Genomic DNA, 27,720 nt, shown 5'->3' with positions numbered 1-27,720 from the left:
CAGCAAGTATTGCTGCCTGATCCTTCCTCTGGAAGCTTTGTCCGAGAGGTGCAGCCACCAATATGAGGTGTCTGTTGGCCCCTACTGGGGGATGTCTCCCAGTTAGGCTATACGGGGGTCAGGGACCCACTTGAGGCAGTCTGCTTGTTCTCAGAGCTCAAACACCATGCCCGGAGAACCACTGCTCTCTTCAGAGCTGTCAGACAGGGACGTTTAAGTCTGCAGAAGTTGTCTGTTGCCTTTTGTTCAGCTATGCCCTGCCCACAGAGGTGGAGTCTAGAGGCAGTAGGCCTTGTTGAGCTGCAGTGGGCTCCACCCGGTTCGAGCTTCCCAGCTTCTTTGTTTACCTACTCAAGCCTCAGCGATGGTGGATTCCTCTCCCCCAGCCAGGCTGCTGCCTCGCAGTTCGATCTCAGACTGCTGCGCTAGCAGTGAGCAAGGCTCCATGGGCATGGGACCCACCGAGCCATGCATGGGAGAGAATCTCCTTGTCTGCCGGTTGCTAAGACCTTGGGAAAAGTGCAGTATTTGGATGGGAGTGTCCCATTTTTCCAGGTAGTCTGTCACGGCTTCCCTTGGCTAGGAAAGGGAAATCCCCCAACTCCTTGTGCTTCCCTTGTGAGGCAACGCCCCGCCCTGCTTCAGCTCGCCCTCTGTGGGCTGCACCCACTGTCCAACCAATCTCAATGATATGAGCCAGGTACCTCAGTTGGAAATGCAGAAATCACCTGTCTTCTGCGTCGATCACACTGGGGAGCTGCAGACCAGAGCTGTTCCTATTCGACCATCTTGGAACACCCCCCTCTTTCTTTTTCTTTCGTTCCTCTTTTTCGCACTTTCTTTCTTTCATTTTTTCCTGGGAAGGATAGATTTTTAACCAGTGATTTGATTTCTTGAAGTTCTTCAGATTTTTATTTTATTTGTTAATGTGATAGTACAATATATTTAGATTACTTTTCTTTTTTTTTTCTGAGACATGGTCTTGCTCTGTTGCCCAGGCTGGAGTGCAGTGGCACGATCTCTGCTCACTGCAACCTCCACCTCCCAGGTTCAAGTGATTCTCCTGCCTCAGCTTCCTGAGTAGCTGGGATTACAGGTGCATGCCGCCCAGCCCGGCTAATTTTTGTATTTTTGGTAGAGACAGGGTTTTGCCATATTGGCCAGGCTGGTCTGGAACTTCTGACCTCAGGTGATCCACCTACCTCAGCCTCCCAAAGTGCTGGGATTACAGGCGTTAGCCATCATGCCTGGCCTAGATTATTTTTTAAATACAAATTGCCCTCTTGACAAAGCTTTTCCTAGTATTAAAAAAAAAATTCTGCTCTATCAGTTGAGATTCCCTTTTCTTTCCTAGTATTGTTTGTTTGCTGCTTTTCTGTTTTTCTCTGTAAGCTTAGCTGCCAGCATTCTTGGAGTTCAGTCGTTGGGGGAGAGAGAAGGAAGCCAAGATTTTTATTTTTCAAGATCTTGAATTTTATTTACTCTCCATGTTTCAGTATAGTAACTCTGTCCTCAGCTCTGCCTCATCCCTGAGTTCTGAGATCCTTTGATTCAGGTCTTGAGTGAACCTCTGTGAAGCCCAAACATCACTGCTCGGGTTAACACTTTTGGTTCATAAGCATGCAAAACTAAGAAGAATTCCCTTTTTTTTCCTTGAGAGCTCAGCTATGCATTTAAGAAAATATTTGTTGTATTTTATTCTACGTTTCAAGATAGAAAGGTTTTTTAGGTTATCTTAGGCTGAGGCGGGTGGATCACGAGGTCAGGAGATCGAGACCATCCTGGCTAACATGGTGAAACCTCGTCTCTACTAAAAATATAAAAAATTAGCCGGGCGTGGTGGCAGATGCCTGTAGTCCCAGCTACTTGGGAGGCTGAGGCAAGAGAAAGGCGTGAACCCAGGAGGTGGAGCTTGCAGTGAGCTGAGATTGCACCACTGCACTCCAGCGTAGGTGACAGAGCGAGACTCCGTCTCAAAAAACAAAACACACACAGAAAAAAGAAAGGTTTTTAGGTTATCTTGACTGGCATGTTGTAGTAAACACCAGTCCCACGACTTTTAAAAAATATTCTAAATAAGAAGAGAAAATTTATCTTTCTTTCATTTCCGTTCCAGAATTAAACTATGAGTAGTTTCAAATGAATATTTGTAATTTTTTCTGTGCCATTACAGAGATGATACACACATATGTATCTTACTTAATTTCATAGACCTGCTATATATATTTGTATGTAATATGCCTTTTATCTTTTTCATTTATAAATATAGCATGGAGTTCTTTAGATCAGTACACAGAGATCTACTTCATTCCTCCGTCTTGTAATTAGCTCATCCTCAGCACTGCACCCATGGTCATTGAGCTAGGAATGGAGGGGGACGTTCAGGTATACTTACTCTAAATTACCTTGGCCTGGAAGTGACTAATATGAATCACTTCTAACATTTCAACAGGGGAATCTGGGAAATATAATGTACCACTTGGATATTTGGCCTGCCAAGAGTCTGCCACACTTGAGTTTATTCTGAAGAATTATGTTGCATACAGCTATTTGACATAAATATGGTTTGGCATATATAATTAGATTCTAATATTAAGTTTTCGTAAGCATTTTACACCAGTAAACTTCAATGATTTTAGTCAATTAGGTAGAGAATATTTAGGAAAAGTTCATTGGATAAAATGTCTTACATGCCATTTTGTAAACAAAAAATATTATCTCTTTTCTTCTAGGAAAACTAGAATCTAGTTCTAGGATATTAGAATTTTCTAATATATTTTAGCATTATTAATGGTTACAAATCAAGGAATTAAATGAGCAGCAATTAGACTTACATTGTGTTAAAGGATTTTTCAGAGCGAGACTCCGTCTCAAAAAAAAAAGAAGATAAAAGCAAAAATCACCATGTAGATATAAAATAAATATGAGTTAAAGATTTGCTTTAACATATTATTTAATGAGGGAACCAGATAGATGTTAAAACTTGTTCAAAAGAGAAGTTAAAGAAACACACATTTATGTGTAATAATGGAAGTTTGATGTGAATTTTCATATTGCCACTACATTTCCTCCTCTCAGGGTGAATGGAGGAAAGTCAGAAGAACGTCCTCTGGCCAGAATTTATTTACATGTTTATGGACAAGAGTTATTTTGCATTTGCTATCAGTATCTATAACTTACAAAGTTGTAAAATAGTTCAAGGATAGTAAAAGGCTAGAATTAGATAATCAAGAAGAATGTACTCTAAATACATAGTTACTCATTGGAGACACACAGTAATATTTTTTGCTTATTCCAAATTTACTTGCAATTGAAGCCATACCAGATGAATTATAATTCAACATAATATATTTTATTTGAGAAATGTGCAGGGCAGTTACAAAGCATTGTAAGAACCTAGCAATGTTATATTTCTCTGTTTCAGGTTTATGCTGCTGACTGTTTTGATGGTGTTCTTCTAGAGCTACGAAAATATTTGCCAAAATATTATGGCATCTGGTCACCTCCCACTGCACCAAACGGTAATCTTGTCATAAAAATTATCTTTCAGTTTTAATTCATGAATGTAGCTTCTTTAAAGGCCTTATGTAAAATTAAAATTTAACTGCGTATGTATTATAAAAACACAAAATATATATGTTTTGCCTTCTAATCTTTCTTTCACTAAATGAAACTTATTAATACTTTTGTTTTCATAACCATTTTTAAAATGGCATATGCAAGTAAACGGCCAATCTCTTATAGTTGAATGGAAGCATATATACTTAATACTGTCTTAATTTGCAGATGTTCTGTCCTAATTTATTGTGCAGTTTCTTTTCCCATTTTGAGTAATTTTTTAAAAATCAAGAAAAATATTGTCTCTGCATGACTTCCTCCCTGTCTCTTATCCTATTCTTTCATCCCTCGCCTCCAGGCTTTAAATTACAGTCTTTTGAAAAACACTGGTAAGTTTCATAGAGAATAAAATGACTTAAATAAGGGCACAGAATTTCTCTTTTTTAAGATTAATACCTGAAGCAGTATTTGCCCCCAGAAGGCCTTTGCCAAAACAGACACAATTTAATTAAACAAGCAACTTGACTGACTGACCACTGACAAAGGTGAATTGAGGGGAAAGGGCTTCAAACTTTAGTGGGTTTAAAAATAACCTATGGTCTTGTTACAATGCAAATATATAAGCCCAACTCCCAGACATTTTGTTTATACAGGTCTATGTTGGAGTGTAGTGATATGCCTGTTAAATAAAAGCCATGGGTGTTTCTGATGTGGATAGTTCTTGAACCACACTTTGAGGACAGAAAGAGAAGGGGATTCCAGTGTGAGCCTGCCTATTCCTTTTGTCAGTTCTTGTCTTCCTTTAACTTAATGACTTTGTGTGCCAGGTTTCACTAATAGGGAACCCTGGTATCTCTCTGTGAGTATTCTCAGCTTGCTAATAGTAAATCGATGGCTCCCTTGAGTATTTATGATTCCTCTGTACTTTAATTACATGAAAAAAAGAAAGTGAGCTGAAGCTCCATTAACTATCTTTTTTCCTCCCTCCCTTAATTCCTTCCTTCTTTTTTGTGGGCTTACAGGTCTTTTTAGTCCTAACTATATCTATTTGTCTATGATTCGATCAACATTTTGCTTAAATTAGTTTACAAGTCATTATGATTGCCCTTTGGTCATCATTCCCTATATAATCTCTCGCACACCCATTTAATGCCTTCCTTTTTTTTCCCCCTTTGCTGTAAGTGGAAGTTTTCAGGAATGCTATAAATGAGATAAAGGAAAGGAGAAGGTATACTATCTAGAGTCCAATGAACTTTGCTACCGATTGCTGTTAATTTAGAGTAAATCATTATTCCTCAGTAAAGTGACGCTGAAAAATTAATGAAGGTTGCTGAGGATGGTGTTTGATTGAAAATCTAGGTAATTAAATGCTTAGTTTAAAAGATTGTTTGGAAAGAGTAGAATAACTAGCAAATACAGCATAATTACTATGAATAGAGTATATAGAAAGAATTTGGATAAGAGAAGAAACATTTTAATTAAAGACAGCATTTTTAGTTTAGGATTACTAGCATATGATTTAAATAATCAAGGGATTGCTAGTAATCAACCTTTTCGGTCTTCAATACTGTATAATCTTGAAGTTCAGCTATGCTAATATAGGAGGAGCAGTAACTTTGAAATAAAAATATTTGGCCTCTATCTTGGTTATTTACAAATGTTATGAACTTGGCTAACTCAGTAATCTTTTTGAGCTCCACCTTTTCTTCTGCAAATAGAAAGTAATACCACCGAGTTGTAAAGATGCATGTTATCTTATGTGAAAATATTTTATAAACTCTAATTCTCTCATTTGAAAATAAATGGCGATATTGGTGCTACTAAGATGAGAGGATGAAGTGAGGAAGCTGAGTGAAGAGAGGAGAAAATGTAAACTGAAGGGAAAAAAGGACAAGGAATAAAGTATATATGATAACAGAGTGGTCCAGTAGTACCAACAGTTGCCTCAAGGGATTTTCTACTTCTTTCCTACTTTGTTAGCTCTGGAAGAAGTGGGACAAAACTGTTGGACCATGCAGATTGTTTTCTTTTGATTTTACTAGCAACTTCATAGAATCATCTTTCTGTTTTTATCCTTTTAATTGCAAATGAAAGAAATAGAAGATGACAAACTTATGTACATGTTTAGCTCACAGGATCATGAAAACATATTTGCTTGAGTTTTAGTAGAATATTATGGTTTTCATTACTGTGTTTTATGTAGTCTTAAACTAATGACATTATTTCCTGTTGGTTTTTGTTCTTGTTGTTTGGGTGTCTTTTCTTATGTGTTCAGGGTAGAGTTTTATAAAGCTGATACTGTTTTTAATAATCCAAAGTAGTAAAATGCTGAAAGCCAACTTGTTCAACAAATTATCATATAATAATTTGAAGAATAAGAATGTTCTGACCAATGAGGTTTTTTCTTTTAATTTTGTTATGATAGTTTTATTGAGATATAATTTACATACCATAAAACTGATCCATTTAAAGCATACAACTCAGCGTTTTCTAGTATATTCGCAGAATTATACAATCATCACAATTATCTAATTTTAGAACATGAGCAGTGGAATTTTAAAAATATAACATTTGTTGGCAATTATCTTTGAACATTTCATGCTAGTTATATATAATAAATATCTTTTGTACCTGTGTATAAACACATAAAAGGCTAATACATGTAGCATCAAAAACTGTTGGATATAATTATTTGGAGGGATAGAAAAGTATAACATTGAGTATGTTTGAAAAAATTGAGAGTTTTCAAAATGTAATCTCTAGCCTGATTGATTGGTAGTTTTCTGGAGCTAGCTATTAGTCATGTTGCAGGAGGCATGAACTGAAACAAGCTGACATACATGTCTGTTGCATCCCTCTTCCTTCACCCCTAATCTGGGGACCCAAGGTCTCTACTTGTTATTCTTTCTGCTTTCAACTTGTATTGTTCTCAGGAATAGCTGAAGATTGATGTGGAAAAGAAAGGTCTTATTGTGTTAGTCCATTTTCATGCTGCTTTAAAGATACTGCCTGAGACTGGATAATTTATAAAGAAAAGAGGTTTAGTCGACTCACAGTTCTGCATGGCTGAGGAGGCCTCAGGAAGCTTAAAATCATGGTGGAAGGTGAAGGGAAAGCAAGGCACGTCTTACATGGCGGCAGGAGAGAGAAAGTGCAGGGGAAACTGCCACTTTTAAAACTATCAGATCTCATGAGAACTCCCTCACTATCACGAGAACAACTTGGGGGAAAATGCCCCATAATCCAGTCACCTCCCAACAGGTTCCTCCCTCAGCACATGGCGATTCCAATTAGAGATGAGATTTGGTTGGGGACAGAGAGCCAAACCATATCATCTGTTTTTCCAGTTGGCTTCATAATTGGGCAGTGGCTCTTCATCTGGCTTTTCCTTCTTTTTTGTGAGGTTTAGAAATCAAGATGGTAGCTAATACCTAGTAGATTTTCCAGATAGGGTGAGGAAAACCTTAATGAAATTTGAAACCCATATTTTCATAATTTATGAAATCAACAATATTGATTAAGGGGCTGTAAATAAGTATTCTTTCAATTCCCTAAATGCCCTCCCTGTTGTCTTCCCTTTAAAGGAACTAGTTATTTATCTTTACTATTTAGTTATCTGTAGATTTTTCGAGATTTTTCTGTAGGGCTCTTTTTGCCTCTTTTTCTTAGGGTATCAAGACTAGCAGTAGAAAATTAACTAAAGGAAGTTTTTTTATACCTAACACTTATAAAACAATATGTATATTTGACTTATGTTTAAGATAATTATATTTAATTATATGTTTAACAAGATAGAAAAGTTTCATTCATAGTAACCTTGTGTAATCTTTATTTTTAAATTTTTAAAAATTTCAATAGGTTTTTGGGGAATAGGTGGTATTTGGTTACATAAATAAGTTCTTTAGTGGTGATTTCTGAGATTTTGGTGCACCCATCGTCGGAGCAGTGTACACTGTACCCAGTGTGTAGTCTTTTATCCCTCATCCACCTTCCGCCTTTTCCCCAGAATCCCCAAAGTCCATTGTATTGTTCTTATGCCTTTGCATCCTCATAGTTTAGCTCTGACTTATGAGTGAGAACATATGACGTTTGGTTTTCCATTCCTGAGTTACTTCACTTAACCTAATATAATCTCATACTATCATCAGCATCATGAAATATATAAATATTTTGAGCATGAAAACAATATCCTTGGTAAAGCCACAGAGTGATCTTATTTAGTCTGCTTAAAACAGCAGGAAGTGTTATATTTCTGAACACGTGGTATTTTCATGATCTTTACCTCAGAAAAATTAAGGCACTATAGAAATTCTTTATGTACTTTCTATAAATTAATAAATGATAGGTTATTAACCATAGCCTCTTAAACGTAACTTTATTTCTAAACATTGTTACCTCTTGAAATGAACTCCACATATTTATGAAGAGTAGATATCCTTTTATTTATTATACAAGTACCAGCACTAAGCTTTACAGACTCTCTGTCTTAGATCTGGGGTTTACAAGTGCCAGTCCTTAGACTTCTGCAGGACTCACTTCATAAGAGTCCTAAATAGAGTTTTAGAGTTATAAAAGTAAATCTAGTTAATTGTGCTATCTTTATGATACACACGTCTATGAGGGGTATATAGATATGTAAAAATAAGCTCTATTCTAATATTCAAAATTCTGCCTTTACTTGTAAACTACATCATGTGAAATAATCATATTATAATTATTTTACAAGATATTTTCCAAACATCATATTAATATAGTCTAATTTATATTCCTGACCTTGAACAGAGTGAACTTAAACTATTCCAGATAGAACACATCTATCTTGCCAGGTGCAGTGGCTCTCACCTGTAATCCCAGCACTTTGGGAGGCCAAGGTAGGAGGATTGCTTAAGGCAGGAGTTCAAGACCAGCCTGGGCAACATAACAAGACTATATCTACAACAAATTTTAAAAATTAGGCCAGGTGCAGTGGCTAATTCCTGTAATCCCAGCACTTTAGGAGGCTGAGGCAGGTGGATCACCTGAGGTCAGGAGTTCAAGACCAGCCTGGCCAACATGGTGAAACCCTGTCTCTACTAAAAATACAAAAATTAGCTGAGCCATGGTGGTAGGCACCTATAGTCCCAGCTACTCAGGAGGCTGAGGCAGCAGAATTGCTTGAACCCAGGAGGCGGAGGTTGCAGTGAGCCAAGATCACACCACTGCACTCTAGCCTGGGCGACAGAGAGAGACCCTGTTTCAAAAATAAAATAAAGATAAAAGAAAAAAAAAATTAGCTGGGTGTGGTGACATGCACCTGTAGTCCCAGCTACTCAGGAGGCTGCAGCGAGAGGATCACTTTAGCCCAGGAGTTTGAGGTTGCAGTGAGCCGTGATTCTACTGCTATACTCCATCCTGGGTGACAGAGTAAGACCCTGTCTTAAACAACAACAACAACAAAAATCTATCTTATTTTTAGTTCATTAGATTTTTTTGGATCAGTCTTAGAACAAATTTATTTGCCGCCATCTTTTTTATGTTATTATTTCATCAAAGAAAACCTAGCTGTCATATTTACTGTAGTAATGTTTACTATCTATAACCTTGACTAATCTGTAGCTTTTTCTTCAGAATTTAAAAAAAAAAATAGAGAGGCAAGCTGAGCTTATGGATGATGGGGGAAGGAAGGATGAAATAGTAGTCTCAGAGGATGGAAAAGTGAGGAGATTTGGGAAACAGATCATGATAGTTGAGCAACTTTAAGGGCATACTTGAGGTTAGTGGTCAGATTGTGTTTTGCAGTCATGACACATGCAAAAGAGAGTTACTTTAACTTGAGATGAAATCAATATGTAATAAGTAACTGAGTCTCAGGATTGATCTACCTTGAATTAAGTTCTCTTCTAGGGAAAGAATTTGCTAATGGCATTTTTCAGGGTGAATTAATAATCAGATTTATTTCTATTAATGACAGCCTGTAAATCAGTAAAAATCTCAGTGCTCAGATCATGCCCTGTTTTTCTATTTATGTTTTTCAAAAGCACTTGCAGTAAGTTGTGAAATAAATGGTATTGCATTCTTTCATAAGAATTCTGCATCTCTAAAGCTCCACTCTACACCCAGAGGGGCCTAGCCAAAAAGGTGTCCTTTGTTAATCCAGAATTTGGCATTGCTTTGTAAGTGAGGCTGCCTGTAGTAAAATGTTTTTGGTCATTTAAGTAACTGAGTCTCAGGATTGATCTACCTTGAATTAAGCTCTCTTCTAGGGAAAGAATTTGCTAATGGCATTTTTCAGGGTGAATTAATAATCAGATTTATTTCTATTAATGACAGCCTGTAAATCAGTAAAAATCTCAATGCTCAGATCATGCCCTGTTTTTCTATTTACCTTTTTCAAAAGCACTTGCAGTAAGTTGTGAAATAAATGGTATTGCATTCTTTCATAAGAATTCTGCATCTCTAAAGCAGGTTTTGATGTTTATTATATATAGGTATTCTTTTTAATATTTAACTAAAGGCTAAGGCTTGATATTAGCCTGAGGGTTGGAGAATATCCATTATCAAGTGCATAATTGAGTTATGAATACATTTTTAATTTTGTGTTTATTATGCTTGTCTCATCTGGAAGGGTAAGAGTAGACTCCAGGGAATCATCTTATATTTTTATTTATACTGAGTATCAAAGTTAGACCTGTACTCATTGGTGACCTAACATGGTTAGCAGGTTTTAATATTTATCAGTGACTTGCTTGTTTAATATTTATATATACTTAGAGGTAAAATTAATAAATATTCAGTGAGTACCAAATATGTAGCAGCAATTATGCTAAGTGTAATGCGATTTCAGCTCTTCAAAAGCAGCTCTATGAAGGCAGGTTTTTATCTGTTTTCTTCACCTGTGTGCCTTGACAGTAATTATATATGGAATGTATGAAATTTTATTTTGGAGGGGATGTGGGAATGTGTAACCTGCATTTATGGGATGAGGACTGACACTATGCTAAGTGCTTTACTGTATATTATCTCATTTAGTCTTCTTAATATCCCTGTGGTAGAGTCTGTAATTACCTGCATTTTACATATAATTAAGGTTTTGAGAAGTGCTCCTGAGGTCACAGGCTAGCAAATCGTAGAGTTGAGATTTGAGCCTCCTTTTTCTTCTTCTAAAGCAGTTGCTTTAAACTTTATCATCTTAGTTAAGATTCTTTGGGCACAAGTTATAGAAATAAACTTGAACATGATTAAGCAACAAGGAAAAGTTCTTGTAAGGATATGAGGGTGTCTTATGAAAGCCAAGGGCTATGCATCTAAGATGGGACTGGGACTAGAATCTGAACCCTATCAAAGCCCAGGGAGATCTCTCTCTGCATATTTAGTTAACCCTTCCTCTTCTCTCCTCTGCCTTCCTTGCTATCCACACTTCTCCCCTCCCTACCAAGGGACTTACATGTTACAGTACCAATCACCCACAGAGGTCAGCAACAGGTTTTCTCTGCATTCCAGTTCCAAATTGGCAAGACTGACCAAGCCTGTATCAGATATTTGCTCCTGCCCCAGTCAGTAACTGTGGGCCATGGGCTGGATTCCCAAAGTATGATGGTGTTGGCAAAGGGACCACTTCTGTAGGTCTGAGGATAGTTCTTGAGCTAGGCAGACATGCTAATGACACAGTGACATTCTATCTAGTCAGGTGTTTTTAAAACTTCTTTGTCTAAAAGGAAAAAAACAAGAAAACACTGGGTCTTTAGGGCATGGGGGGAATAAACTTCTTTGTCTGTGATACGTAATAAATACATTTTTACATTGCAACTCAATGTTTATAAGACTGAGACCAACCCAGACAACAATACTTAGTCTTACTATATATGAGATAGTCTCATATATTCTCTTTTCTCTTTCATTTAGGAAACTTGGTTACAACCTATTAAGTTGAATTCATAATCCAGTGATGGGTTGTGACCTAGAAATGGAAAAATACTGCTCCACTCTACACCCAGAGGGGCCTAGCCAAAAAGGTGTCCTTTGTTAATCCAGAATTTGGCATTGCTTTGTAAGTGAGGCTGCCTGTAGTAAAATGTTTTTGGTCATTTAAGTAACTGAGTCTCAGGATTGATCTACCTTGAATTAAGCTCTCTTCTAGGGAAAGAATTTGCTAATGGCATTTTTCAGGGTGAATTAATAATCAGATTTATTTCTATTAATGACAGCCTGTAAATCAGTAAAAATCTCAGTGCTCAGATCATGCCCTGTTTTTCTATTTACCTTTTTCAAAAGCACTTGCAGTAAGTTGTGAAATAAATGGTATTGTATTCTTTCATAAGAATTCTGCATCTCTAAAGCAGGTTTTGATGTTTATTTTTTAACTCAGAGGGAAAGATAGAAATGAGAATCTCAAATTCTTATTTTCACTTAAAAAAATGGAAGATTAGAGAACAGAAAGAAAACACCAAACCACTCTTCACTAGGCTTAACTTAGTTTTATTTCTGAAGGCTAATAAGAAATAATTTAGCAGTTATTTGGTAATTCCAACCATATGAAACATAACAAGGACCTGAAAGTAAAGTAAAGAAAAACACATTTGGATAGTCTAACTAAATATCAAATAAAACCCATGATATTCATCCCTATTTACTGAAGGGGTGCCTCAATTTATTATAGCGCAAGGAAGGCCAAGTCTAAAGTTTCACCGGACAATAGGAATGGGAAGGGCAAACACTCATTCATTCAGCAAACATTTATTGTATTTCCACTGTATATAGAGTTTGCATTTGTATTTTCCTCCTTTCAAAGAGAAAAAGAGATAGGAGATTTTATTTCAGAGTTGCAAAGCCTGTACCCTAGCTTCTCTTATCTTTATCTTATCATAAAAAGTTTGTTGTTTGTTTTTAATCACTATCAAGTTGACAGGTAGACACTAACCCTACAGTGACATATAGATGCTGTGACTTTTAGCTATGTTCTCTCACTATCTTTATACTCCCATATACAACTTTACCCCAGTAAGATTTCTGCAGTCTCTTGAGTCTAAATTAATGATAATAAATTTTTGAATGCCAAGGATCTACTGTACTATGTATTACTATCTAATTAGCTTTATTCTGATATTTGGAATTCAAGTCTTTTTACTGAAATTATTATGCAGCCCTAGAGTGGGGCTGGATCTGTTTTCTTCCTTTTTGCTTAAGGTGGTTGGAGATGGGAGGAGAAAATCTGAAGGTAACTGTCCTGTGCTCTTTCTTCTTTCATACCATCTGTGGTTATCTTTTAGACACAGAAGCTTGGGTGTGTTCCAACTCCTTGATCAGGATATTTCCACTTGTCCCATTAGTTTTCACAGACAGCAGTTTCATGTCTCTGTCAAGATCTTTCATTTTCTCTTATCCTGAAGGTGTCTGTCTGGGAGAACCCTTCTTTCAAGTGTGGAGGGCTCATTGGGTGTGTCAGTGCTGCTCCCTTGGACTGCAGTAACTTTTTTGTCATATTTGGGCTTAACTTCACTTCGTTCTACAGAGTTACAACCCTGCTCTCATCTTTGACTAAAGCATAAAAAGTATCTCTTGTCCTTTGAAAGAGAAGATTTATTCCTTTTAAATCTGAGGGGCTTAAAAATTTTTCAAGCCCTAACTGGGTTCTCACTTTTGTTTGAGCACAAACTTCTTTATTGTAATTCAGCAACTATGCTAGTCTTGGTGGAATGGGGATAATGAAAGGACATCAGAGAGTAAGGCTTCTCTTACGCCGGTACTCTTTTATTTAATTCAGAAAATAAACACCTTCTCTAACCTTATTTGTCATGTTGGTTGATAGTAATCTTTTCTGTCTTTGAGGAGAAATACTTCTTGTTACATTCCTGACTAAAAAATGAGTCTTGATCTCATTCAGAACTTTGAGACAATTCTTTTTTTTTTTTTTTTTTTTGAGATGGTTTTGCTCTTGTTGCCCAGGCTGGAGTGCAATGGCGCGATCTCGGCTCACCGCAACTTCTGCCTCCCAGGTTCAAGCCATTCTCCTGCCTCAGCCTCCCGAGTAGTTGGGATTACAGGCGCCTGCCACCATGCCTGGCTGATTTTGTATTATTAGTAGAGACGGGGTTTCTCCATGTTGGTCAGGCTGGTCTCCAGCTCTCACCCTCAGGTGATCCACCTGCCTCGGCCTCCCAAAGTGCTGGGATTACAGGCGTGAGGTACCTCGCCCGGCCGAGACGATTCTTTAACCCGGGAAAGGAGGGAAGAATTTCTTTCCTTACTGTTTCCCTCAGGGGACCTGGACCCTGCCTTTCAAACTAAAACTAAAAGCAGGTCAGCCGTGTATGATAACTGGGGCTTTTATAATACTATATTTGAATCTCTATTTAATTTTTTTGTGGAAAGATGTATGCAGGATGCCAGCATGATATACAGACCAACTTTTGGGGAATGCCTGTGTTAAAAAAAAAAAAAAAAAAAAAAATCAAGATGGGCTGGGCATGGTGACTCACACCTGTAATCTCAGCAGTTTGAGAGGCCGAGGCAGGCAGATCACTTGAGGCCAGAAGTTTGAGACCAGGCTGGTCGACATGGCAAAACACCATCTCTACTAAAAATATAAAAATTAGCCAGGCAGTGGTACACGCCTGTCATCCCAGTTACTTGAGAGCCTGAGGCACAAGAATTGCTTGATCCCGGGAGGTGGAGGTTACACTGAGCCAAGATCAGCCACTGCAATCTAGCCCAGGCAACAAAGCAAGACCATGTCTCAAAAAAATAAAAAGGAAGATTCATATTTTTCCTTTGAAACTGGTAAGACTTGAATGTATATTTGACAATTATCATCATTTGGATAGGTTTACCCTTTCTTAATCTGTACTTCTGTTGTATTACTCTGTGGGAACGATTTATTCCTATTACTAATTTTAAATGAATAAATTTTTAAAAATTATTAAAATACTAAGAGATCTGCTGAAACGTATGGCATAAATTGTATTCACAAGGGGAATGCATTCTGGAAAAGCTTTTGAAATGATTCCATTGCCTTTTCAATATTGTTGGAAACCTTGTATCTGCTGTCTTTTGCTTATGGTTGAATTTATTTAATTCACCTCCTGCAAGAGTTTCTCTGTGATGTTTATACTTGTTATAAATTTGTTGTTTAGGTTTTTTTTTTAGGTAGAGTAAGAATAATTATTGACTTTACATTTATTTTAACTTTTTTCTCTGTTTTAGGATTTTCTCATCTTGTTTTTCCCTGGCAAGTACTTGAGTAGTAAAATGTTTGCCTATTACTAATTAATATTTTTCTTTAATAACAGATTTATACCTAAAACTGGAAGATGTGACCCATAAATTTAATAAGCCCTGTATAATGGATGTAAAGATAGGGCAAAAAAGCTATGATCCTTTTGCCTCATCTGAGAAGATTCAGCAACAGGTCAACAAGTACCCATTAATGGAAGAGATTGGGTTCTTGGTGCTTGGCATGAGGGTAAGAGTGCTTATTAGTATAATGTGCACATTTCTCTCTACATGTTCTTCCCTTGAAAATTATGGATGTCATTGTAGTACTAATATATCAGAAAATAATGTATTTTGGAATTGAGTTGTCTGTAACTCCCTGATGTGAAAAGCGAGGGCAAGGATTTAAAAAATTTTTTTTTGTTCACTGATATATGGTCAGTTTCTCTGGTTCAGGAACATAGTAGAGTGATTGATAAATAAATGGATGGATGGCTGAATCTCGACTATAATTCTGGTAATTTTGTTTTAAAGAAGTCTTAAATTTAGGTGCAAGCAAATATTAAATGTAAATGTGATATTGTTTATGATTTTCCCATGAGAAAAGTGCTAAATTTATATATTCAGTCATTTTTCTGCATTTTCAAAATATAAAAGAAATTAAAAATTTGGTAATTGTATGGCTGGGCACAGTGGCTCAGGCCTATAATCCTAGGCTGAGGTGGGTGGATTGCTTCAGCTCAGGAGTTTGAGACCAGCTTGGGCAACATGGCAAAACCCCATCTCTGCAGAAATGCAAAAACCAGCTGGGTGAGAGGTAGCATGTGCCTATAGTCCGAGCTACTCGGGAGGCTGAGGTGGGAGGATATCTTGAGCCCAGGAGGTCAAGGCTGAAGTGAGCCGTGATCATGCCACTGCACTCCAGCCTGGATGACAAAGTGAGACCCTGACTCAGAAAAACAAACAACGCCCCCACCGCCTCTGCCAAAAAGAAAATAGGTAATTGTTTCGGACTTTTGGGGTTAAAACAGTTGTTTTATTTTCTCACAATTCTGTGAATTTGCAATTTGAGCTAGTCTCAAGTGTGCAGTTCTTTTGCTGATCTCATTTAGGGTTCCTCTGCAATCATCTGATGGTTCAGCTGGGTATAGATGGTCTAAAATGACTCTCTCTGATTTATTTGGGTTGTATATAAAACCAGAGAATTGTTCTTGTGTCAGAAAGTTGGTACTGTTGGCTGGGTCTTTTTCTTTGTGGTCTTATCTGTCAGAAGGCTAGCTTGGGCTTTTTTATTTTGAAGTACCACATTCCAAGAAGGAGGAATATAAGGGTTCTTAAACTCTAGGTTAGGAAGTTATTTGTTGTCACGTCTATGAAATTCTGTAGGGCAACATCTACTACAGGGCTAGCCCAGATTTACAGGGCAAGAAAACAGCCTCCACCTCCGATGGTAGGAAAGGCAAAGTCACAGCATGAATAGCAATGTGCACAGGGTGAAGAGAATTGTTGAGGCCATTTTGAAAAAAAAAGAGAAAAAGCGAAGTAATGTGGTGTAAAGTCCTCTAAACAAAAGCTGCATCTTCTAGATGCATGAAGGTAAAATTTGTGGATATACCAAATACTTGTTTATCTATAGTAAGCATAATGGGTAGTTCTGAAATTCCTGTAAAATGATATATGGATCTTCCTTTATGAGTTCTAAACAGAAGAGCTAATAGGAAGCATGATAGATAAATTGTCATTGTGATGGTAATAGCAAAATTGAATTTGATATTTGGGTTGTGTATAAAACCAGAGAAATTGTTCAATGAGTTATTTCATTTTAGAAAACTATAATTAAATATGAGTATATAGAAAAAGAAAAAACGGTAATGGAATAAAGTTAAAACAAACAAGAAATAAACATCCCACAGGAATCTGATTGGGCAACTATTTAAGCCTCCACTGTTTTCAGATCTCTCACCCTCCCTCTTTCCTTCTGACTTTTAGCAGATGACTGCTTTCTGCTTTAGAAAAAATAAAAATCATCCGACAGGATTTCCCTTAATTTCCTGCTAACAGATGCACATGCCTTACCTGCAGTTGCTTTTATTCCCTCATTGTTCTTTCCCGTCACATTGAAGAATTTTCCATCCTCCTGTCTAAGGACAGCTCCTCTGTACACCCTCTGAATCTCATTCCTTCTTACCTGTTCAAGAACCTTGTACTATTGATTTTCTCTTATCTTTCTTATATTTTCAACTTCTGCCTCTCTTTACTGGCTTTTATCGTTTTGCTTTAAATATCTTCAAATCACTGTCAAGTTTTTTAAAAAACAAAACATCAAAACCCCACCTTTAACCTGCTTTGCTTTCCAACTGCAGATTTAGCTTGTCTCCGCTTTACAACCAAACTCGTTATTTCTATTTCCCTATTTCCCATCCAGTATTTGGCTCATTCTAATCTGGCTTCTGCCCCATCATGCTAATGGATTAGCTCTTCATTAAGCACCACCATGCCATTAATTCCAAATGGCATTTTTCATTGCCTTACTTTACCTTGAAAAGTAGCTTTCGATGCCAACCACGCCCTCCTTGAAACTTTCTTCTTTGAATCTATGACACCCACCTTTCTCCTGTTTTCTGCCTAAGGCCACTTTGCAATCTTCTTTGCCAGCCCATTTCTATTTATTCTTTTTTTTTTTTTTTTTTTGAGACAGAGTCTCGCCCTGTCGTCCAGGCTGGAGTGCAGTGTCACATCTCCACTCACTGCAAGCTCCGCCTCCCAGTTTCACGCCATTCTCCTGCCTCAGCCTCCCGCGTAGCTGGGACTACAGGCACCCACCACCACATCCAGCTAATTTTTTGTATTTTTTTAGTAGAGATGGGGTTTCACCATGTTAGCTAGGATGGTCTCAATCTCCTGACCTTGTGATCTGCCCTCCTCGGCCTCCCATAGTGCTGGGATTACAGGCGTGGAGCCACTGCTCCTGGCCTCTGTTTATTCTTTAAATGCTGAGGTATTCCTCCCGGTTCCATTTTAATGTCTATCTTTCTTTTCTATTTCTTCCTAAGCGGGGCTCTCTGTTCTCATTATAGTTACACACATAACTCACGAATGTTTATCAGCAGGCTCTGCTTTTTCTTTGATCTCCTGATATGTACATCTAACAACTTACTGGATACCTTACTTAAATATCTTAAGTGCTTAAAGACATCTTGAACTCAGTACATAAAAAACTGACATAGCTTTTTCCATGGTTCCCCTTTCCTGGAGCGCTCTAGCTCCACCACCCTCACCCAGAGCTCCCGGCTCCTGCTAAGCTAGCACCGCTGCCCTCTGTCTCCCTTCAGCTGCCATCATGATTGTTTACCAGCATCTTATCAGCTATGACGAGATAGGTGTTATTCCACATTTATCAGATTTGGGAGATTGCAGATGGGCTCTGCCTGGTGGTGGAGGGCAATATGGTCAGTAGGACAGAGGGTAACATTGATGACTTGCTCATTGGTGGAAATGCCTCTGCTGAAGGTCCCGAGGGCAAAGGTACCAAAACCACAGTTATCACTATTGTTGATACTGTCACAAACTATCACTTGCAAGAAACCAGTTTCACAAAAAACACCTACAAGAACTACGTCAAAGATTACATGAAAACAATCAAAGGCAAACTTGAAGAACAGAGACCAGAAAGAGTTAAACCTTTTGCGACAGAGGCTGCACATCCTTGCTGATTGCAAAAACTACTAGTTCTTTATTGGTGGAAACAGGAATCCAGATGGCATGGTTGCTCTATTGGACTATCATGAGGATAGTGTGACCCCATAAATGATTTTCTTTAAGGGTGGTTCAGAAATGGAAAAATGTTAACAAATTTGGCAATTACTTTGGATCTATCACCTGTCATCATAACTGGCTGCTGCTTGTCATCCATACAACACCAGGGCTTAAGACAAATGGGACTGATGTCATCTTGAGCTCTTCATTTATTTTGGCTATGGATGCATGGAGTGGATGCATTGTTTTTAAGAAAAACGTGTCATGTAGGTTGTCTAAAAATAAAATGCATTTAAACTCATTTGATAGAATACCTTTTAATACATATTTAAATTAAATCCATCTTGTAACGTTCCTGAAGAAGCTGGAGCCTGGTAGTAAGCCACTACTAGAAAGAATAAGACTGTCGTTAAATAACTTCACGGTGGAAACTACTTCTGGAACTGGAATATAAAAAATAAGAAGCAAAAGTTTTAATTCTGAGTTGCAGTAAAGGGGAGAGACCATGCTCATAGCAATGCCAACATCTGAAGTGGAGCCTTATACATTTTATCACCTACAATGGAAGTAGTTGACTCTGGAAGAGATTACTAAGAGAATAAGAAGATTCTAATTTAGTTGGGGAAAAAAACCCCACAAAACTGACACACTCATTATCCCTCTTGCAAACCAGCAACCACAACAATGAAAACAAATCTTTTTTTTTTTTTTTTTTTTTTTTTTTTTGGTGAGATGTTACCCAGGCTAGAGTGCAGTGGCAAGATCATGGCTCTCTGCAGCCTCAACCCCTGGGTTCAAGGGATCCTCCTGCTTCAGCCTCCTTCCAAGTAGCTGGGACTACAGGCATGTGCCACTACACTTGGCTGATTTTTTTTTTTTTTTTTAGTACAGATGAGGTTTCACTGTTGCTACTGTGCACTGTTTCACTGTTGAATTGAGGTTTTAGTACAGATGAGGTTCACGTTGCCCAGGCTGGTCTTGAACTCCTGGGCTCAAGTGATCCTGGGCAATCCCAAACAGTGCTGGGACTACAAGCATGAGCCACTGTGCCCAGCCTAAAAACAAATCCCTATTATTCCCTGTCTCAGTAAATGGCATCACCATATATCCAGTTTTACACATTAGAGACCGGATAGTCAGCCGGGCATGGTGGCTCATGCCTGTAATCCCAGCACTTTGCAAGGCCGAGGTGGGTGGATCACCTGAGGTAAGGAGTTTGAGAGCAGCCTGGCCAACATGACAAAACCCTGTCTCTAATAAAAAATACTAAAATTAGCTGCATATGGTGGCACACGCCTGTAATCCCAGCTACTCGAGAGGCTGAGGCAGGAGAATCGCTTGAACCCAGGAAGTGGAGAAGTGGAGGTTGCAGTGAGCTGAGATTGCACCACTGCACTCCAGCCTGGGTGACAGAGCGAGACTCTGTCTCATAAAAAAAAAAAAAAAAAAGAAACCAGGTAATCACTGTTACCTGTCAGCCATCCATCAATCCTACTGATCTTGATTCCTAAACTTCTCGAGTCCCATTATCACTATTATCCCTCTCCAGAGTCTAGTCTCTCAAGTTCAGTTTTGTTATTTTATAATTCTTTCCCTATACATTGTAGAATGTATATCTAATCATGCTATTCCCTATTCAAAAACTCTTCTGTCAGATGGGAGGAAGATGGTGGATGGGAGGCAGGGCTAATGTGCATCTTCCACGTGGATGGACAGAACATTGTGTGGAGATTCACAATGTGAACTGTCATTCCAAAAACCACCACAAGAAAGTACCAGGAAAACCAAACGAATTCACAGATCTTTTGAAAGGATCACTGCAAACTCTGTGAGTTAGGTGAAAAACTGTGAATTCCCAAAGTATGAGGAGGGAAAACCTGCCTCTGAACACATACCCCCTGAGTGAATCTGAGAATCCAGATCACAGTAGGAGGATTTAACCTTACCTAGAGGTGGAATGGATTTAGGGGGCCACGTAAAATGTAAAAGTAGAAGCAACAGCAGGAACAGCCTTGTAGGTACTCCTAGTCTCCAGCGCAAGCCCCAGGAAGTCATCCCTGACTATATCTTACATGGGATCTCAGGGAAGGCAGCCAGTGGAATTAGGGACTAGTCACAGGGTGAAAGAAGCTTGCAGCTGAATTTTGTGGCAATTTCAAGTGGGCATGAACTTACTTGAGCAGAATCCAGGGGCAAATGGGAAATGCTGCAGATAGGAGCACAGGAGCCACCACCATTGTTGGCAGACAAGGAGGGGTGTGGCCTGAAAGCCATGTTTGCTTTCTCAGTGGGGAAGCTTATGGCCCAGGGCAGGTCTGTGTTTCACATGCAGGCTGCCTGGATCTAAACTTGGGGCTGTTAACATGCACTGTGGGAGCAACACCAGCCTCGCCAACTGCGTGGGAGCTGAGTGAGTCCTTTTGCTACTGGCTATTCCCCACTTCTCTGGCAAACTATACAGCACAGCAGAGACAGCAGTACGTTCCTCTGGAATATAATCCCATTGGCAGGCCGGGCGCGGTGGCTCACGCTTGTAATCCCAGCACTTTGGGAGGCCGAGGCGGGCGGATCACGAGGTCAGGAGATTGAGACCACGATGAAACCCCGTCTCTACTAAAAATACAAAAAAATTAGCCGGGCGTGGTGGCGGGCGCCTGTAGTCCCAGCTACTCGGAGAGGCTGAGGCAGGAGAATGGCGTGAAACCGGGAGGCGGAGCTTGCAGTGAGCCGAGATTGCGCCACTGCACTCCAGCCTGGGCGACAGAGCGAGACTCCGTCTCAAAAAAAAAAAAAAAAAAAAAAAAATACCATTGGCCTGAGAACCACCCCCCATCCCCCACAGTGGCTGCAGCAAGCCCCACCCAAGGAGAGTCTGAGCTCAGACCTGCCTAACCCTGCCCCCACCTGGTGGTTTTTCTCTACCTGCCCTGATAAGACATAAACTCTTGGGAGCTTTATGGTATTGCCCATTATGTGAGAAACCAGAATAATTCCCCCTTGCCAACTTAGGGCAAGCTCAGATCCTACTGCCAATACTGCAAGTGGTGCTCTCTTATAAGCGCTACCTCCTGGCTGGAGGCTGACCAACTCAGGCCATTACAGCAACTCATGACAGAATAACTCTGCTCCCAGGAAGGAGAAAACAACTGCTGAAACTACTGCCTCCAATACCCTGGCTAACCAGTGGTCCTCAGTTTGTCCATGTGACAACTTCACTGCTAGCATAACCAGCATTCGAGAAAGCCAGCACACTAAACCTACCTACGATGAAGGATTCTCACAGAGTCTACATCACTCCCCTGCCACCTCCACTAGAGCAGGTGCTGTTATCCATGACTGGAGACCTGAAGACTGATCACATCACAGGCAGACATTTTTCAGCACAAACCAGAGCCTGGAGCCAGGTAGCCTTGCTGAGTAGCTAGACCCAGAAGAACAATAACGATCACTACAGTCTGGCTCTCAGGAAGCCCCATCGCCAGGGGAATGGGGAGAGCACCACATCAAAGGATCACCCTGTGGGACAAAAGAATCTGAACAGCAGGCCTTGAGTTCCAGATCTTTTCACTGGTGGGTAGTTTCTCACAGCAGAGACACAATTGCAGTGCTAGGCACAACTGGGAAAGTCTGCACATACACCGCAACAGGCAGGCAGCCACTGTGATCATGAAGGACCTTGGAGAAGAGGTCCTTGTTCTCCCCAGCACTCCACTGTAGACATAGCTGGGGCATCCCCCACAGGAATGCAGCATGGAGGCACCTATAGACAGCCATTCTGGAATAATCCAGGGTGGGTGCAGCCTGACAGGAGGAGCACCCCCCAGATTCAGGCCTGAACGAGAGGCAGAGTCACAATCACTCCCTGTTTGGAATACCAACATTCCTATAGATGAAAAGAGGTGCCTGTCTGATCTAAAGAGCTGAAACACTAGTATAGGAGTGAGGCTGTGAAGTAAATAATTATCCTGCTGGACTTGGTAGGGGAGCTGTGGTAGTTCCCACTCTTCACTCTGATAAATCCTCAGCACATCTAATTGAGAGCCGCCCCAGCTACCCTCATCAAGGCTGGGACCTTGACCCACCATTGGGTATTACATCTACTCACCTGCCTTAGCCACACCTGCTGCCTACCCAGGGTTACTCCCTCTATGGGCCTGAAGCCGAATCATCAACTTAGGAAATAAAACACCAGGAAAAAGTTAAATAAATAAGGCGTACACCACGAGAGAAAAATATAAGCTTCAAGAGATCCCTGCCATTCCAACTCTATAGGAGACAGTGAACTCACCCACACACCAATAATATAACTACTATAGCCAGCATTAGGGAAAGCCAGCACACAAAGACTCTCTATAAATAAGGAACTCATACAGAGTCTTTATCCCTACAAGTACCGAGAATCAGTTTAGACTAAAATGAACATTAAAGTCTAATCCTTAAGAGAGAGAGAGAAAAAGTAAATTAAAAAAAAAAGTCCAATCAAAAATATATTCAAGAACAATTTGAAGAAGCAGTCTACCCAAACGAGAAGGAATTAGAAAACTAATTCTGGTAATATGACGAAAACAGGGCTCTGTAACACCCCAAAAAAGATCACAGTAGCTCCCTAGCAATGGATCCAAACCGAGAAGAAATATCTGAATTGCCATATAAAGAATTCAGAAGGCTTATTATTAAGCTACTCAAGGAGATACCAGAGAAAGGTGAAAAGCAACTTAAATTTTAAAAACAGGGCCAGGTGTGGTGGCTCACAGCTGTAATCCCAGCACTTTGGGAGGCTGAGGCGGGTGGATCACGAGGTCAGGAGATCGAGACCATCCTGGCTAACATGGTGAAACCCCGTGTCTACTAAAAATACGAAAAATTAGCCGGGCGTGGTGGCAGGCGCCTGCAGTCCCAGCTACTGGGGAGGCTGAGGCAGGAGAATGGCGTGAACCCGGGAGGCAGAGCTTGCAGTGAGCTGAGACCACGCCACTGCACTCCAGCCTGGGTGACAGAGCAAGACTCCGTCTCAAAAAAAAAAAAAAAAAGAAAAGAAAAATCATAACAAGTATCTTCTGAGACCACAGTGGAATAAAACTGGAAATTAACTCTAAAAGGAACCTCAAAACCATACAAATACATGGAAATTAAATAATCTGACCTTGAATGATTTTTGCGTGAACAATGAAATCAAGATGGAAATGTAAAAATTCTTTAAACTGACTGATAATAGTGACACAACTTATTAAAACCTCTGGGATGCAGCAAAAGCAGTGCCAAGGGTAAAGCTCATAGCATTAAATGCCTACATCAAAAAGTCTGAAAGAGCACAAATAGGCAACCTAATGTCACATCTCAAGGAACTAGAGAAACAAGAACAAACCAAAGCCAAACCCAGCAGAAGAAAAGAAATAACAAAGATCAGAATAGAACTAAGTGAAATTAAAAGAACAACAAAAAATAATGCAAAATATAAATGAAACAAAAAGCTGGTTCTTTGAAAAGATCAACAAAATCGATAGACCTTTAGCTAGATTAACCAAGAAGAGAGAAGATCCAAATAAGTTCAATTAGAAGCAAAACTGGTAATATTACAACTGATACCACAGAAATACAAGAGATCATTCAAGGCTACTATGAACACCTTTATGTGCACAAACTAGAAAATCTAGAGGAGATGAATATATTCCTGGAAATATACAACCCACCTAGATTAAATCAGGAAAAAATAGAAACTGAACAGACCAATAACAAGTAGCGAGATTGAAACAGTAATAAAGAAATTACCAAGAAAAAAACTCCAAGACCTGATGGATTCACAGCTGAGTTCTAGCAGATATTCGAAGAAGAATTGGTACCAATCTTACTGAAATTCCATAAGATAAGGAGGGAATCCTCGCTAAATCATTCTGTGAAGCCAATATTTCCCTAATACCAAAACCAGGAAAAGACATAACAAAGAAAGAAAACTACGGACCAATATCCCTGATGAACATAGATTCAAAAATCCTCAACAAAATACTAGCTAACCAAATCCAACAGTATAGCAAAAGCATAATACACCATGATCAAGTGGATTTCATACCAGGGATGCAGGGATGGTTTAACATACACAAGTCTATAAATGTGATACATCACATAAACAGAATTAAAAATAAGAATCATATGATCATCTCAATAGTTGCAGAAAAGCATTTGACAGAATCCTGCATGCCTTTATGATAAACACCCTGAGCAAAATTGGCATTGGAGGGACATACTTCAAAATAATAAAAGCTGTCTATGACAAACCCACAGCCATCATCATACTGAATAGGGAAAAGTTGAAAGCATTTCCCCTGAGTACTGGAACAAGACAAGGATGCCCACTTTCACCACTTCTATTCAGCATAGTACTGGAGGTCCTAGCCAGAGCAGCCAGACAAGAGAAAGAAATAAAGGGCATCCAGATCAGTAAAGAGGAAATCAAACTGTCACTCTTCACCAGTGACATGATTGTATACCTAGAAAATCCTAGAGACTTATCCAAAAAGCTCCTAGATCTGAGAAATGAATTCAGTAAAGTTTCAGGATACAAAATCAGTGTACACAAACTGCTATACACCAACAACTACCAAGCTGAGAATCAAATCAAGAACTTAAATCTCTTTTACAACAGCCACAAAATAAAAAATAAAAGTACTTAGGAATATACTTAACCAAGGAGGTGAAAGATTTCTACAAGGAAAACTACAACACACTGCTGAAAGAAATCATAGATAACACAAATAAATTGAAACACATCCTATGCTCATGAATGAGTAGAGTCAATATTGTGAAAATGACCATACTGCCAAAAGCAATCTACAGATTCAGTGCAATGCCCATCAAAATACCATCATCATTCTTCTCAGAACTACAGAAAAATGCTAAAATTCATATGCAACCAAAAAATAGTCCATATAGCCAAAGAAATACTAAGCAAAAAGAACAAATCTCTAGGCATCACATTACCTGACTACAAACTACACTACAAGGGTATAGTTACCAAAACAGCATGGTACTGGTATAAAAATAGGCACATAGACCAGTGGAACAGAATAGAGAACCCAGAAATAAAGCCAAATACTTAACAGCCAACTGATCTTGAACAAAGCATGCAAAAACATAAATTGGGTAAAGGACACCCTGTCCAACAAATGGTTTTGACATAATTGGCAAGCCACATGTAGAAGGATGAAACTGAATCCTCATCTCTCACTTTATACAAAAATCTATTCGAGATGGATCAAAGACTTAAATCTGATACCTGAAACTAAAAATTCTAGACGATAACGTTGGAAATACTCTTCTACAATTGGCTTAGGCAAAGAATTTATGACCAAGAACCCAAAAGCAAATGCAACAAAAACAAAAATAAATAAATGGGACCTAATTAAACTTAAAAGCTTCTGCACAGCAAAAGAAATAATCAGCAGAGTAAACAGACAGCCCACAGAGTTGGAGAAAATATTTGCAAACTATGCATCTGACAAAGGACTACTATCTAGAATCTACAAGGAATTCAAAGCAATCTGCAAGCGAAAAACAATCCCTTCAAAAAGTGAGCAAAGGACATGGATAGACAATTCTCAAAAGAAGATATACAAATAGCCAACAAACATGAACAAATGCTCAACATCACTAGTACAGAAATGCAAAATAAAACCTCAAGGAAATACCACCTTACTCCTGCAGGAATGGCAATAATTAAAAAATAAAAAAATAACAGATGTTGTCATGGATGTGTTGAAAAGAGAACACTTTTACACTGCTGGTGGGAATGTAAACTAATACAACCACTGTGGAAAACAGGATGAACTAAAAGTAGAACTACCATTCGATCTGGCAATGCCACTACTGGGTATCTACCCAAAGGAAAAGAAGTTGTTATATGAAAAAGACACTTGCATATGCATGTTTATAGCAGTACAATTCGCAGTTGCGAAAATATGGAACCCGTCTAAATGCCCGTCAACCAATGAATGGATAAAGAAAATGTGATCGCCCGTAATCCCCGCACTTTGGGAGGCCGAGGCAGGCGGATCACAAGGTCAGGAGATCAAGACCATCCTAGCTAACACAGTGAAACCCCGTCTCTACTAAAAATACAAAACATTAGCCAGGCGTGGTGGCGGGTGCCTGTAGTCCCAGCTACTCAGGAGGCTGAGGCAGGAGAATTGCTTGAACCCAGGAGGCAGAGTTTACAGTGAGCTGAGATCGCGCCATTGCACTCCAGCCTGGGCGACAGAGCAAGACTCCGTCTCAAAAAAAAAAAAAAAAGAAAAGAAAATGTGAGAGATATATATACACAATGGAATATTACTCAGCCATAAAAAGGAATGAAATAGTGGCATTTGCAGCAACTTGAATGGAGTTGGAGACCATTATTCTAAGTGAACTCAAGAATTGAAAACCAAATACTATGTGCTCTCACAAGTTGGAGCTAGGCTTTGAGGATGCAAAAGCATAAGAATGAGATAATGGACTTTGGGGACTTGAGGAAGAGTGGGACGCGGGTGAGGGATAAGACTACACATTCAGTAAAATGTACACTGCTTGGGTGACAGGTGCACCATGATCTCAGAAATCACCACTGAAGAACTTACCCATGTAACAAAAAACCACCTATTCCCCAAAAGCTATTGAAATAAAACAATAATAATAATAGTAAACTCTTCTTTGGGTTTGCATTACCTTTAGGGTACATGGATAGGATAAGCAAACAAGGTATTGTATGATTTCGCTCTGCTGGGATTTATTGTTTCCCTAGACATAAATAGAGGTTTGTTTATTTCTTAAAGAGGTTTAGTTTTTTTAAATAGCTTTAGCGAGATGTCATTTACATACCATTCTGTTAATCATTTAAAGTATAGAGTTCACTGGTTTTAATCAATTCATAGACTTGGGCAACTGTCACCACATTCAACTTACAGTATTTTTATCACTTCTGCAAAAAACGTTCATACACATTAGCAGTCCCTACCAATTTCCTTCCAAACTCCCTGTCCCTAGGGAACCACTAATCTATTTTCTATCTCTATGGATTTGCCCCTTCTGGACAATTCATATAAATCAAATTGTACAGTACAATGTGTGGTATTTTGTGACTGGCTTCTTTGATTTAGTTTTGTGTTTTTAAAGTTCACCCATGTTGTCATATAAGTCAGCACTTTGTTTTTTATTGCCAAATAATATTCTATGGTTATACCACATTTT

The 27,720-nt window shown here is 39.0% G+C and overlaps 1 protein-coding gene and 1 pseudogene across 2 annotated transcripts in view; both read left to right on the top strand.

Moving 5' to 3' along the window:
* Nucleotides 1-27,720, top strand: part of IPMK (inositol polyphosphate multikinase) — a 76,089-nt gene that overhangs the window by 33,463 nt on the left and 14,906 nt on the right. For both annotated transcript variants that reach the window (XM_055274357.2, XM_055274358.2), the window contains exons 3-4: nt 3,425-3,521; nt 14,823-14,995. In XM_055274357.2, the coding sequence (XP_055130332.1) occupies nt 3,425-3,521; nt 14,823-14,995 (270 nt within the window). The remainder of the gene's footprint in view (nt 1-3,424; nt 3,522-14,822; nt 14,996-27,720) is intronic.
* On the top strand, nt 15,334-19,954 carry LOC134736459 (translationally-controlled tumor protein-like; annotated as a pseudogene).

Source organism: Symphalangus syndactylus, chromosome 4 (genome assembly GCF_028878055.3).
Source record: "Symphalangus syndactylus isolate Jambi chromosome 4, NHGRI_mSymSyn1-v2.1_pri, whole genome shotgun sequence".
Taxonomy (NCBI): domain Eukaryota; kingdom Metazoa; phylum Chordata; class Mammalia; order Primates; family Hylobatidae; genus Symphalangus; species Symphalangus syndactylus.
Note: the sequence above shows the minus strand (reverse complement) of the source record. Positions and strands in the feature narration are given on the sequence as shown.